The following is a 13644-nucleotide window of genomic DNA, read 5'->3' as shown; positions in this document are numbered from 1 at the left end:
TAATGAAACTGCTATCTCGAGAAAGAAAGAGTACCTTGTAACAAAGTTATGCAAAATTGGAAAAACTCATTCACGTCGCATGAAAGAATATTCCAAAAGAAATTGAGAGTCTGGAAATGTCTTGACTGACAGAAGTGGTTGTGGCCTATGATGTTTCCACTCAAGAAAGATGATAGACATAATCAGACAACAACTGACGAATCAAAGCTGCACAAAGTACTAAATTCAATACTTTATTTCCAGAGTTTATGACAGAACAATCTGCTCAACACCAGTGGGCTACCAACTCTTTTAGCAAAAATATCAAAATTATTGAAGACTCTGTCCGATCAACGAAGAATTAATTGACATTAGCCAGCTTTCTCAGAACCAAGTTCAGTGAAATATCTAAGCAACATATTATAGATGCTGGAAATCTGAAATAAAGATAGAAAATGCTGGAAATACTCAAGAGGTCAGGGCACAGCCGTGAAGAAAGAAACAGATATAATTGATTTGAAATGAAAAGATGAAAAAAGTGGGGCTTGGGGATAAGAGACAAAAGGGAGTGTTTGCGATAGGTGGAGAGATTAAATAACAGCTGGTGGTCTGAGGCCAAAGGGACTGAGGGAAATGGGAATGTAGATGAATGCAGAATTATGAAAAGTTACTGCCTGAAGAGAAAAAGAGTAAACCCATCAAAACAGAAGAAAAACGTTGGAGAAGTTACTGCCTGAAAATGTTATACTCAATAATGCGTCCACAGAATCTGAAAGTGCCAAATCAAAAGATGCTGCTGCTTATGCTTCCACTGGAACACTGAAAGCTTAGAAGATGGGTCAGCATGAGACCAAACTGGAAAACTAAATGACAGGTGATCAAAAACCTGGGGTCTATTTTCTCAACTGAAAAGTTGTTTGAAGTTACCCAATCTGTCCTTGCTGTCACCAAAGTTGAACAGACTACATTGAAAATAGCAAATACAGCATAAAGAAACAAAATTTTTGTTTCATCTGGAAGATGTATTTGGATATTTTGATAGTGAGAAGGTAAAAGGACTGACATTATATTGTAATTGCATGAAAAGGCACAATATGTCTAATAAAACAAACTGGGTATTGTTTGAGAAGTGGACCAAGGTGCTGTAGAGAAAGCAGTCCCTTCAGAATTCTGAAAGAGGAGAAGATATATTTGATAGTGACTTCATGTTGGAGGCAGCAGCAAAAGTGGAGGATTATTCTATCATGTCTGTTTTGTAAATAGCTTGCTATTTATTTTGCTACTGTCCTTTGATCCCACAACTGAATCATTGTGACACCTCATTATGCTTCTTTTGAAAGCCTAAAAATATTAAATCTGTATATCCACTATTACCTCTTCAAAGCAAGTATGGGTATATTTACAATATTTAAAAGGCATCTGGATGGGTACATAAATAGGAAGAGGTGAGGGATATGGACCAAAGGGTCTATTTCCATGCTGTATAACGCTCTAAGTGCAAAAACGTTGGTCAAACATTGCCTTCAGATTTAAAATTCACTCTAACTACTCAGAGTTCCAACTTCAAGTTCATTTTTATGGCATCTTTTAAATAAGGATTTTCTTATCTATCCCACCAATGTATAAATGGAGGAATCACATGAAATGCTGATAGTCTTCCGGAATTATTCCCTTTCATAGTGAGTTTCATGTACACGTGAAAGTGCCTCTTCTTTGACTTAAATATGCACTGATGTAATTAATCCAGAATAGGGTTCATTTCAAGTTTGATTAGGTTATTAATACTCCCTTTCTTAAATTTCTTTTGTATTGTTTCCCTATTCTTACTTTCTTAGATTGCTTTATATAAACCAATGCAGTGCACAAGCATAATGCCTGGGCATCCTGATCTCCAAAATAATGCGAAGGCTAAAATTCATGCATTTTCAACGCTCAGCAGACCTCCATGTGTCTGCCAATATGCAAGACTATTTCAGTTACACGTCAACATTCTCTCCCAGTACAAAAGTGCATTGGGAACACAAAATCCAGGTAGATTAGGCTTTTGCACTTGCTCCAAAACATATGACATTCTATAATTACTCATGAAATAGCACATTTAGATTTGTACATCTAAGGCTGATGATACCCTCTTATTTGTATGTTCCATTGTTGAGCAGTGCCTGTAAAGAATTAAGCTTAAAAGTGCTTTTTGACTTGAAGAAAGTTTTTTTTTAAAAAAGGGTACTGTTACATCAGCATTCACACTAGTGAGATACTTCTGTAGAGTCCCCACTGTTGCTATGTAGACTAAGTCAACTACATAAGAGTCTAATCACAGGTGCCATATTCAACAGGGTGAAGAAGGAGAAAGAGGAAAGAGGGCAGGTGGTCCTCTTTGGAGCAATCTCATATTACATATTGAATGCGTATGGGAGTCTGAATGCTGACACAGGAGTAGGTATATGTAGACAAATGGATTGTGAAATGTATTGTCCCTTAACGACAAAGGCACACTCATACACACAACTGACAGAGGGGGACAGATGCACACAACGGCAATCAATTCAAAGAAAAAACATGGAAATCAAAAGATTACACACATACATATGCAAAAGCACATGACACAGGGGGAAGGGAGAAAGCAAGAAAGAGAGGGAACAGCAGTAGAGAGCGTGCCACAGATAAGACAGCATGGGGCATGCAACAGAAGTGAGCCCAGCATAGTCAGTAAGGAAACATGGAGAAGTCACCAGAAGAAATACTCAAAGACAGAGATGTAGTCACAGATAAACGAGATAAACTCAAGAGAGATGGAATCACACTAGAAAAGCCAGACAATATCCAAGCCTGCCAGCCAGTGAAAACAGTTAGTCTCCAAGCAGCAACTCATTGAACATGTTTTAAAAACACTTAAGTTACAGGGCACACATAACCCTTACTTTTTTTTTTGCGAAGTTTTAAATGTAATTGCTTTTATTTAAAAGTCCAAAAATGTTTTTAATACAAGCATATCCCTCCCCAAACAACTACCACAGACATTTGGGAAAATATACAATGTCAAAATTCCACTGTTTTATTCTACATCACTTGCCTACACAACTGAGAGTGACTGGGAACGGTGATAAAACGCCAAGTGGAAAGAGGGGGAAACTCTCATAAAAAGAAACAGAAAATTTTAGATCAGTGCTTTCCTTCCCCCTCACTCCAAGGAAAAGAACTGCAGATGTGAATAGGGCTTTGAAAGATTTGTTGCTCACAAATACTCAAAATAATATGTATTATTTATACAAACTACAGTAACAAAGGTGAAAACAAATTCAAGTTGCGCCACAATTTTTCTGACAACTTGAAACACAAGGATCTTAATCTGGTTAGATCTACATATCTGTATGCACTGTACAAATCTCCACACAAAAAGGAGTATTTTACAATTCTTCAGTTTAAAAATCCGATGGTGTTGCATGAGAATTATTTGGTCAGCCAGAATGGTTAGGCAGATCAAAAGGGAATCTTACATGTCAAACATAGTAAAGATTTACTACCACGTCTCGTGCTTGTTGGCTGACAGCAATTCTAAGTCAGAGTGCTGTTACCCCACACCAATTAGTATATAGGGCAAATTAGAATCTTTCAAGAAACTAGAGACACCCATATATTATTCATTAACATCCATTTGGTTGGACCCTCAGCTAAATCAGGGTAGACGACCTAAGCGTATAAACCAGTTACCTTTGCTCATTACATGCAGAACTGACCACTGTTCAATTTTGAAACCAAGCGGACTCTGAACTAAACATCCTGCACACGTTCATCAGGTAAGTGACTCCTTCAAGACTACAGTCAATTAAACAGGTGACATAAGTTACACGATAGCTGGTGGTTCATATGAAAAGCTCATTTTACTGCTTCAGATGGCAAAACATTCGAGGGCAGGATACTTCTCCTTATTATAAAGAACAGCTGTACATTTACAATACTGTTGCGATCAATGTGAGACAATTTTGCACATATTCAATCATATGGTCAAACCTAAAACCCAGCTGGATAAAACAGATGCTGGTGATGCAATGTAAGTAATCTGGCACTGTGGAACACCTTGGCCTGCAATCAGCTGAACTTCCATTAATTGTACACTCTCTCCAGCGAGGCAGTGTTATTTAGAAGGACCAAGGACCAACAATTGAGGGGTTGTCTAATTCCCTGAATTGACCACTTCCACGGTTAAGATGAACAAATCAGAAAGCTTTTGCTGAAAGCTGATACCAAGGGACACAAATTTTTGAGAAAGGTCCCCTCTATGGTCATAAAATCAGAACAACAGAGCTCCTTGTCTGTGATCTTAATTTCACAACTATTTTCAACAAAACAAGGAACTTTCAGCTCTCAGGATCTCCCAACTCAACAAGAGTATTAAAAAATCTGCAAGAGGTTTAGACTTCAACATTTTTGTATTCCTATGAAAATGTCCAGGTTTGGTTGAAGTTTTGTATTTGATCCAGTATGTCAAATCAGTCAACGTAAACATTTAAAGTACAAACAAGTCTGCAGTTTCCAAAATAATTACTACATCCATTATTCAGAAAGCTCAGCTATTTTCGATTCACTTCCGGCGCTTACGTGGTGGGATGGAATGTTCACTTGATTCTGCGTCACTGTCATCATACTCATCGTCTACTTCTTCTTCTTCTTCCTCCTCCTCCTCATCCTCTTCCTCCTCCTCATCTTCCTCATCCTCCTCCTCGAGTTCTACTTGCACCAGCCTTTTCCGTTTCTGGATGCTTTTTCGTGGTTTGCCCCGTTTGTAGTTATAGTTGGGAAGATGTTTTCCCAACATGTCAATGAAACATCGTTCAGTTTTCTCCACACAAGTAAGAACCTGGCTACCCTCCTGATTGTACTGTTCTGCATTGTTAAACACCAGTTTAACGTCCTCAAGAAATTCTTCAACAGTCTTGTAGGTGCTGCATAAACACTTGCTTTGCATGGTCTGCAAGTCCATAGGTTTAGAGATTATTTCAAAATAATCTTCTGCTTCATCCGTTGTCACAGGCTCTCTAGAAAAGAGGAAAAGCAATTTGTAAAACTCACGTCTATACAGAAAAAAGATAACCACAAGTTGTACCAACTTCATTTAGGTCCAGTTTAAATTGTACTGAATGTACAGCAGGTTACTGCCTTCTGGAATTGATATCTTTGTTCTGCTTCCTCTTGCACTCGGCTCCAATCATGTTTCTATCACTGTAATTGCTGGATCTGGCACAATGCATCTTGGTCACCTAATTAATGACAAGTGTGTGACTAGAAAACAAATATTGCAGTTTGCTGGTTTTGAGAGTAAATGTAATAAAGTGCTTCCTAAAACTTTTAAGGGACCCAAGGGACAACCTTTCCACCCAGAGGGTGGTGCATATGGAATGAGCTGCCAGAGGAAGTGATGGAGGCTGGCATCTGGATGGGTATATGAAGAGGAAGGGTTTAGAGGGATATGGGCCAAGTGCTGGCAAATGGGACTAGGTTAGTTTAGGATATCTGGTCGGCATGGATGAGTTGGACCAAAGGGTCTGTTTTCATGCTATACAGCTCTATGACTCTTGCCTGAACACAATTCCACAGGCACAGACAATCCTTTAGTGCTCATTCCAAGTAGCTCTTGCTTAATTACTTATGACAGCATAGTCAAGATGGATCTTATCCTGCTTGATCACTCATTGGCAAGAATTATCATCAAAAATAGGGAACATAACACCTCCTAGCACAAAGGTGCAGAGTCCAACTGTAACACCCAGCTATCATATCAATGGTTCAGTCCAAGAGTGTTCTTAACCAAAACAAATAGGAGCAAACTGCATGTCTCCGAAAGCTTGCTGTCATCAAGACAATCCTGGCCAATCTTCTAGTTCAAATCCACTTTTCTATCTCATCTCTCATACCCTTTCAGCGTCCAACCATTTGCCCCCCACTCCTCCAACAAACAGACAAAAGGCTATCAATCCTCAGTTTTATATATAATTGAACATCCATATTTCATTGGGACAAAGATTTGCCAAGATTTGCAACCCTTTAAGTGGAAAATTCTCACGCGAGTCATATGTAAGAACCACATTCACCTTATTTGAAATATAGACTGGAAAATGAAAGTATGGACTGCTGTCTTGCGGACATTGAACCAGTTACAATGTGGAGGAAAAAGTGGAACTGTACAGTCAACTTAATTAGTTACACAAGGGCATATTTTTATTTTACGAACCTGCATGCGATATTTTTGTGACACTAACTGGGACAAGGTACTTTTGGGATGGATAAAAAAAAAACTGCCTAACAACAGCTTGGTTTGTCTCCAAGTAGCAGTCTGTCAGAAAATTTTGAGGAGAAACAGAAGTTGGACGGAGATCTCTAAATGCCTGTGAGCAAGCGCTCTTCTCCCTCTCTCCTCCCTGCTTTGGTTGCTCCCCCCCATCCCCACCCCATACCTCCTTTTAGAGAAGAAAAAATTTCTAATATCATGAATAGTGGTCACAGTCTGAAATTAACTATCCTATTGATTTAACTGGTCAGATTATACATTTGTGACTGCTCATGGAATAGTGGGGCTCGAATTCCAATACACTCTTTGCAATGTGTCAATGAAATATCAGGTCAATGCTGGAACTCCTATCCTGGGACTAGTTTCTCCAATTTTAAACTCTCCAACCAAAGAAATCTCCTCTCAATATCTATCCTGTCCAGCCAACTTTTATATTTCAATGATATCATCACTCATTTGCCTTCATAGGACAATGCTCCCATATTAGGGAATCAAACTAACCTTTGTTGTGTCCCTTCTAACTGTACCACTGAACTGAAACTTAACTGTACCATCGCAAAAACAGTTAAGTCTTGATGGCTCTCTGTCCATGAACTAATCCTTAGACCAAGCCACGACATCTATACCAACTCCTATATGTAACCCTATATGTAATCTCCGGTGCAGCAGGTTGTCCTTTTCAAGAATCCAGAGATGTTACATTCAATGGTTTTGATAGTTACCCCATCAAAAAAAGGACAAAATTTATCAGGGAGAATTTTCCTTTCAGAAAACTGCGCTGATTTTGCATAACCATATGAATCTTTAAGTGCCTTTTCACTACATTCCAAATAATAGATTCTAGAATTTTCCTACTAGTAGCAAGGCTGGCTAGAATTAAGTTTCCAACTTTCTCTCTCCCTCCTCTGTTAAATAACAGGGTTACATTTTCTACCTTGGAATCCACTTAGCCAGTTCTAAAGTTTAGTGAATGCTCGAAGATCAAAACTAATGCATTCACTAACCTTGTAGTTAACTCTTCTTTTAAACTCTAGTGTGTAGGCATGATAGCCTATTAATTCCCCCAGCTATTTCCTTCCTTTAGATTACTTTCTTTGGATTTCCTCACTGTCATTAGGCACTGCTGCCTTACCATCTGAAATATCATTCTTTTTAAGTCTTTTACTGTGAAAACAATATATATTTTTAAAAATCCTAGTTATTATTCAAGAATATTTACAATCATCCTACAATAATTTCATTACTCCATTATAATTTCTCTTATCATTGCTCTAGGAGACCCATGGCTACTTTCACTACTCTCGTTCTATTTAACTCTTGTTTGAAACGTGAACAATCTGATTTTATATTTCCTGCTTATTTAGTATCATTCCATTTTCTCCCTCATATCGCTTTCTTGGTCATCCTCTGATTTTTTTTCAATTTCTTGCAACCCTTAGACTTACTATTAATTTTTGGCAACACTATAAACATTAACATAGTAATGTTAGTTACTATTAACTATTGCACAAAATCAGATTTAAATCAGCCTTTTCTCTCGTTGGTTCTTTGACATAGTGCCCTAAAAGCAACTATAAAGGCATTGCTTCAACTTAATATCTGAATTACTGTAACCAATTTTACTTAAATGCTCTATACAAAAAAGAATGGCCTCCACACAGACCCAGGCATCATTTTTTAAAGTGACAACTTTTATTGTTCTTACCTAAAGGGCCAACTATATCTTGATCTGATTAATTTGTTCAGGATTTCTTCACACTTTGCAAGCTCCAGATTTAGTCTCCGTGACCGATATTTTGTTCTTTGTTGTACCTACAGGCAGAAGAAACCAGTGATTATGAACTCAACTGCATTTCACTATTAAAAAGAAAAAAATGTAAAATTAATCAAAATAGCTGATTTTAACATTGTATTACTCTTCAAAATGCCTCAGACAAAAACTCATTATTGATTTATAAACTTTGATAGCAAGCATTTCAATCACATCAGTTCCTGTTTGTACTCCTGCCTGTAAACACTCTTCGAGCAGGTTGTCAGAGCTAGACTACACTGACTGAAACTAATGCTTCATTTTCTCATTAGCCCAAGATTATTGAGGCCAATGATAAATTCACTTCCACTGCCTGAACCAAGATCAGTTATCTCAGGATAGAATGAGAATTGCACCACGATCACTGATTTAGCTACTCACCATTGGAACTCACTGAAAAATATGAGAGGACGGATGTTACAGATAGAAATCACAATCTTTAACATTACAGATCATATGACAACTCACTAAAGTTTAATTATTAGTTTTAAACTGAATACTTTGCAATGGGTGTATTTCATACTTTTACGTGACAATATTTACCCAACTATGGAATATGCTGTAAAACTCAGATTTTCAGACAATAAAGCCTTGTATTCAGAGGCCATAAATTAGGGCTGTTATACATTAGTCTGAAAGTTATAAGTACACTTTATAACATGCCTGAAAGTGCAAGCATAAAAATGAGATTGTGACCATCCACATTAAAGCAAGTTGGTGGTGGTAGTGATGTCACTGGACCAGTAATCCAGAATTCCTGGCAAGTGTCTGAGAAACACAGGGTTCAAACACCAATGTGGATGGTGAGGTTTGAATTTTTAAAAAAATCTTAAGTTAAAAGCTGGCCCAATGACAACCAACTGTCGATACCTTAACGGCACATCAGGCTGACTAATGTCCTTTAGGGAAGGGAATCCGCCATCTTTATATGATCTGATTTACATGTGACTCCAGACTAGATAGCAATATGGTTGACTCTTAACTACCATCGGTGCAATTAAGGATGGACTGTGAATGTTGGTCTAAATAGCGGTGCCACACTCCAAGTCAAATTAAAATAAAGATAACTTTGTTGCTGGAAGCCAGGATAGAGTCACATTTTGTACAAAATGTATTCATTACAGGCAAAATGAAGGAATGTGGCATGTGGAAACAGGTAAATACAGTTGAGACCTCTATTAACCTTGGATACAGGGATTATTCAAATGCTTCCTCTAGAGATCAATGGATTAATCAGAGACCATGAAAGGTGAGACTATACACAGTCTGCAGAAATAACTAATTTTTTTTTGCTCCATGCTCCATGTACTGACTGTCATGGAATACAAATTTGCATTACTGTTCTCAGACTGCAAAATTTCTGACAATGAAGGCAATATTGAGCTACATCTACTCTCGAGGAATCAAAACCAAAAAATAGCGAGACTAATATTCATTAATCTTCAAATGGTGCATGAAACAATGTGGGGACAATATTGATATCCTAGTAGTTGTTCACATTCACTACTATATCAACTCTACTGAAACAGATAAGTGATTCGTTTTAAGTGCGACTTTACTATAAGTCTGCAGTAGTGAATAGAGTGGGTTCTTTCTTGATTGGATGTTTTACTGAGATATGTCTCTTGATTAAACTTATGGCTTATATTTTTAAGTATTAAGTTAACTTGGAGCAGTGTTATGTAGAGGAATAAGACAGTTCTATTTTATGGGTCTACAGATTGGAAGAAGCCAAAATAGCCCTTAGTAGAGTGATATGCTCTTCTTGTCAGATGAGAGAGTTTAGGGAGAGTTTACGTGTTATTGGATCGGTTGGAGCGACAGTTAGGAATTTACAAGAGCAAAGGGGTGTGATGGATGGTAGTTATAGGAAGGGAAAAAGTCGCAGTACAGTCACACAGATGGGTTAACTCCAGGAAAGGTAAGAGAGGTAGTTAGGTAGTGCATGAGTCTTCTGCGGCTGTCCTCATTTCAAACAAGTATGCTGCTTTGGAAAATGTAGGGGGTGATGGGTTCTCAGGGGAACGTAGCACGAACAACAAAGTTTCTGGTATTGACACTGGCTCTAATGCAATGAGGGGTACGTCGGGTTCCAAGAGATCAATTGTGTTAGGGGACTCTCTAGTCCGAGGCACAGATAGATGTTTCTACGGCTAGTAGCTAGAAATCAGAATGGTGTGTTGCCTTCCTGGTGCCAGGATCAAGGATGCCTCAGAGAGGGTGCAGAATGTCCTCAAAGGGGAGAGGGCCCTGCAGGAGGTCATTGTACACATTGGAACCAACAACATAGGAAGGGAAAAGAATGAGATTCTGAAGGGAGAATATAGAGTTAGGCAGGAATTTAAAAAGGAGGTCCTCGAGAGTTGTAATATCTGGATTACGAGCTAGTGAGAGTAGAAGAGGAGGATAGAATAGATGAATGAAAGGCTGAGGAGCTGGTGTATGGAAGAAGGATTCACATTTTTGGATCACTGGAATCTCTTCTGGGGTAGGAGTGACCTGAATAAGGAGGTCAGATTGCATCTGAATTGGAAGGAGATTAATATACTGGCAGGGAGATTTGCTAAAGCTGTTTGGGAGGATTTAAATTAGTAAAGTTTTGGGGGTGGGGGGGGAAGATAGTGAGGAAAGACATCAATCACAGACTCGTACTGTTGAGAAAAGAAGCGAGTCAAACAGTCAAGGTAGGCAGGTACAAAGCAGAGAACAAGGTAGGACTGATAAATTAAACTGCATTTATTTCAATGCAAGAGGCCTAACAGGGAAGGCAGATAAACTCAGGGTATGGTTAGGAACATGGGACTGGGATATCATAACAATTACAGAAACATGGTTGATGGATGGACAGAATTAGCAGCTTAATGTTCCAGGATACAAATACTATTGGAAGGATAGAAAGGGAGGCAAGAGAGGAGGGGGAGTGGTGTTTTTGATAAGGGATACCATCACAGCCATACTGAGGGAGGATATTCCCAGAAATACATCCGGGTAAGTTATTTGGGTGAAACTGAGAAATAATAAAGGGATGATCACCTTATTGGGATTGTATTATAGACTTCCTAATAGTCAGCTATAAATTGAGAAACAAATTTGTAAGGAGATCTCAGTTATCTGTAAGAATAATAGGGTGGTTATGGTAGGGGATTTTAACTTTCCAAACATAGACTGAGACTGCCATACTGTTGAGTTTAGATGGAGTGGTATTTGTTCAGTGTGTACAAGAAAACTTTTGATTCAGTATGTGGATGTACCTTAAAGAGAAGGTGCAAAACTTGACCTACTCTTGGGAAATAAGGCAGGACAGGTGACTGAGGTTTCAGTGGGGGAGCACTTTGGGACCAGCGACCATAATTCTATTAGTTTTAAAAATAGTGATGGAAAAAGATAGACCTAATCTAAAAGTTGAAGTTCTAAATTGGAGAAAGGCCAATTTTGACGGTATTAGGCAAGAACTAACGAAAGCTGATTGGGGGCAGATATTCGCAGGTAATGGAATGGCTGGAAAATGAAAAGCCTTCAGAAATTAGATAACAAGAGTCCACAGACATTATATTCCTGTTAGGGTGAAAGAAAAGGCTGGTATGTGTCGGGAATGCTGGATGACTAAAGAAATTGAGGGTTTGGTTAAGAAAAGAAGGAAACATATGTCAGGTATAGACAGGATAGATCGAGTGAATCCTTAGCAGAGTATAAAGGCAGTAGGAGTATACTTAAGAGGGAAATCAGGAGGGCAAAAGGGGACATGAGATAGCTTTGGCAAATAGGGTTAAGGAGAATCTAAAGGGTTTTTACAAATACATTAAGGACAAAGGGTAACTAGGGAGAGAATAGGGCCCGTCAAAGATCAGCAAGGCCTTTGTGTGGAGCCACAGGCAATGGGGAGATACTAAACGAGTATGTTGCATCATTGTTTACTGTGGAAAAGGACATGGAAGATATAGAATGTAGGGAAATAGATGGTGACATCTTGAAAAATGTCCAAATTACAGAGGAGCAAGTGCTTGATGTATTGAAACGCATAAAGTGTATAAATCCCCAGGACTTGATCAGATGTACCCTAAAACTCTGTGGGAAGCTTGGGAAGTGATTGCTGGGCCCCTTTCTGAGATATTTGTATCATCAATAGTCACAGGTGAGGTGCCGGAAGACTGGAGGTTGGTTAACGTGGTGCCACTATTTAGGAAAGGTGGTAAGGACAAGCCAGGGAAATATAGACCAGTGAGCCAGACGTGTTGGAGGGAATCTGGAGGGTACATGTATTTGGAAAGGCAAGGAATGCTTAGGGATAGTCAACATGACTTGTGCGTAGTAAATCATTTCTCTCAAACTGGATTGAGTTTTCTGAAGTAACAAAGAGGATTGATAAGAGCAGAGTGATAGATCTGATCTATATGTACTTCAGTAAGGCGTTTGACAATGTTCCCCATTGAAGACTGGTTAGCAAGGTTAGTTCTCCCGGTATTCCATTAGATCTAGCCTTCTGGATACAGAACTAGCTCGAAGGTAGAAGACAGAGGTTGATGTTGGAGGGTTGCTTTTTAGACTGGAGGCCTGGGTCCACTACTTTATGTCCAGAACTTGAGGGCATAGGGTTAGGATGAGAGAGGAAAAATATAAAAGAGACCTAAGAGGCAACTTTTTCACGCAGAGGATGGTGCGTGTACGGAATGAGCTGCCAGAGGAAGTGGTGGAGGCTGGTACAATTGCAACATTTAAAAGGCATCTGGATGGATATATTAATAGGAAGGGTTTGGAGGGACATGGGCCGGGTGCTGGCAGGTGGGACTAGATTGAGTTGGGATATCTGATTGGCACGAGTTGGACCAAAGTGTCTGTTTCCGTGCTGTACATCTCTATGACTGTATGGCGTGAATAAGGCAGGAATCATTACCAAGTTAGGCTGGTGGATTAACACCTGTGTATTATCGGAGACAACAATAGGATGAGGAATGAGTTTGCTAGACTGGAAGCAAAAACTTTATGGTGGGATAGCTGATGAAGTGGAGGACTTTCAAAGTAATTTTTTTGGACTGCTCAGCAAAAGTATATACCAGTGAAAAGGAAGGACAGTCTGAAAGGAGGTAATCTGCCATGTGTCTAAGGAAATAAGGGAGGCTATCAAATTGAAAAAGAAGGCATACAAGTGGCCAAGAGCAGCAGGAAACTAGAAGATTGGGAAAGCTTCGAAGGTCAATAGAAAGCCACAAAAAAGCGATAAAGAAAAGTAAAATAGATTATGAGAATAAACTAGCTCAGAATATAAGGACAGATAGCAAAAGTTTGCATAAATATAAAACGAAAAGAGTGGCTAAAGTAAACATTATGGAATGAACTGCCACAGGAAGCAGCGGAGGCTGATACAATTATAATATTTAAACGGCAGATGGATAATTACTGAATAGGAAGGGTTTAGAGGGATATGGGCCAAGTGCTAGCAAATTGACCTAGATTAATTTTGGATATCTGGTCAGCATGGATGAGTTGGATTGAAGGGTCTGTTTCCATGCTGTACATCTCTATGATTCTATGGACCTTTAGAGGATAAGGAGGAGGATTTAATAATGGGATA

General features: G+C 38.9%; 1 protein-coding gene across 3 annotated transcripts in view; it reads right to left on the bottom strand.

Moving 5' to 3' along the window:
- Window positions 1–220: 220 nt before the first annotated feature.
- Window positions 221–13644, bottom strand: part of baz1b (bromodomain adjacent to zinc finger domain, 1B) — a 95139-nt gene continuing 81715 nt past the window's right edge. For all 3 annotated transcript variants that reach the window (XM_043718704.1, XM_043718706.1, XM_043718707.1), the window contains 2 exons: window positions 7971–8077; window positions 221–5015 (listed from right to left, as the gene is read on the bottom strand). In XM_043718704.1, coding sequence (XP_043574639.1) covers window positions 4562–5015; window positions 7971–8077 — 561 coding nt within the window. In that variant the 3' untranslated portion in view covers window positions 221–4561. The remainder of the gene's footprint in view (window positions 5016–7970; window positions 8078–13644) is intronic.

The sequence above is a fragment of the Chiloscyllium plagiosum genome, chromosome 28 (assembly GCF_004010195.1).
Source record: "Chiloscyllium plagiosum isolate BGI_BamShark_2017 chromosome 28, ASM401019v2, whole genome shotgun sequence".
In the NCBI taxonomy this organism is placed as follows: domain Eukaryota; kingdom Metazoa; phylum Chordata; class Chondrichthyes; order Orectolobiformes; family Hemiscylliidae; genus Chiloscyllium; species Chiloscyllium plagiosum.
The sequence above is the reverse complement of the archived record's forward strand: the minus strand, read 5'-3'. Positions and strand labels throughout refer to the sequence as shown.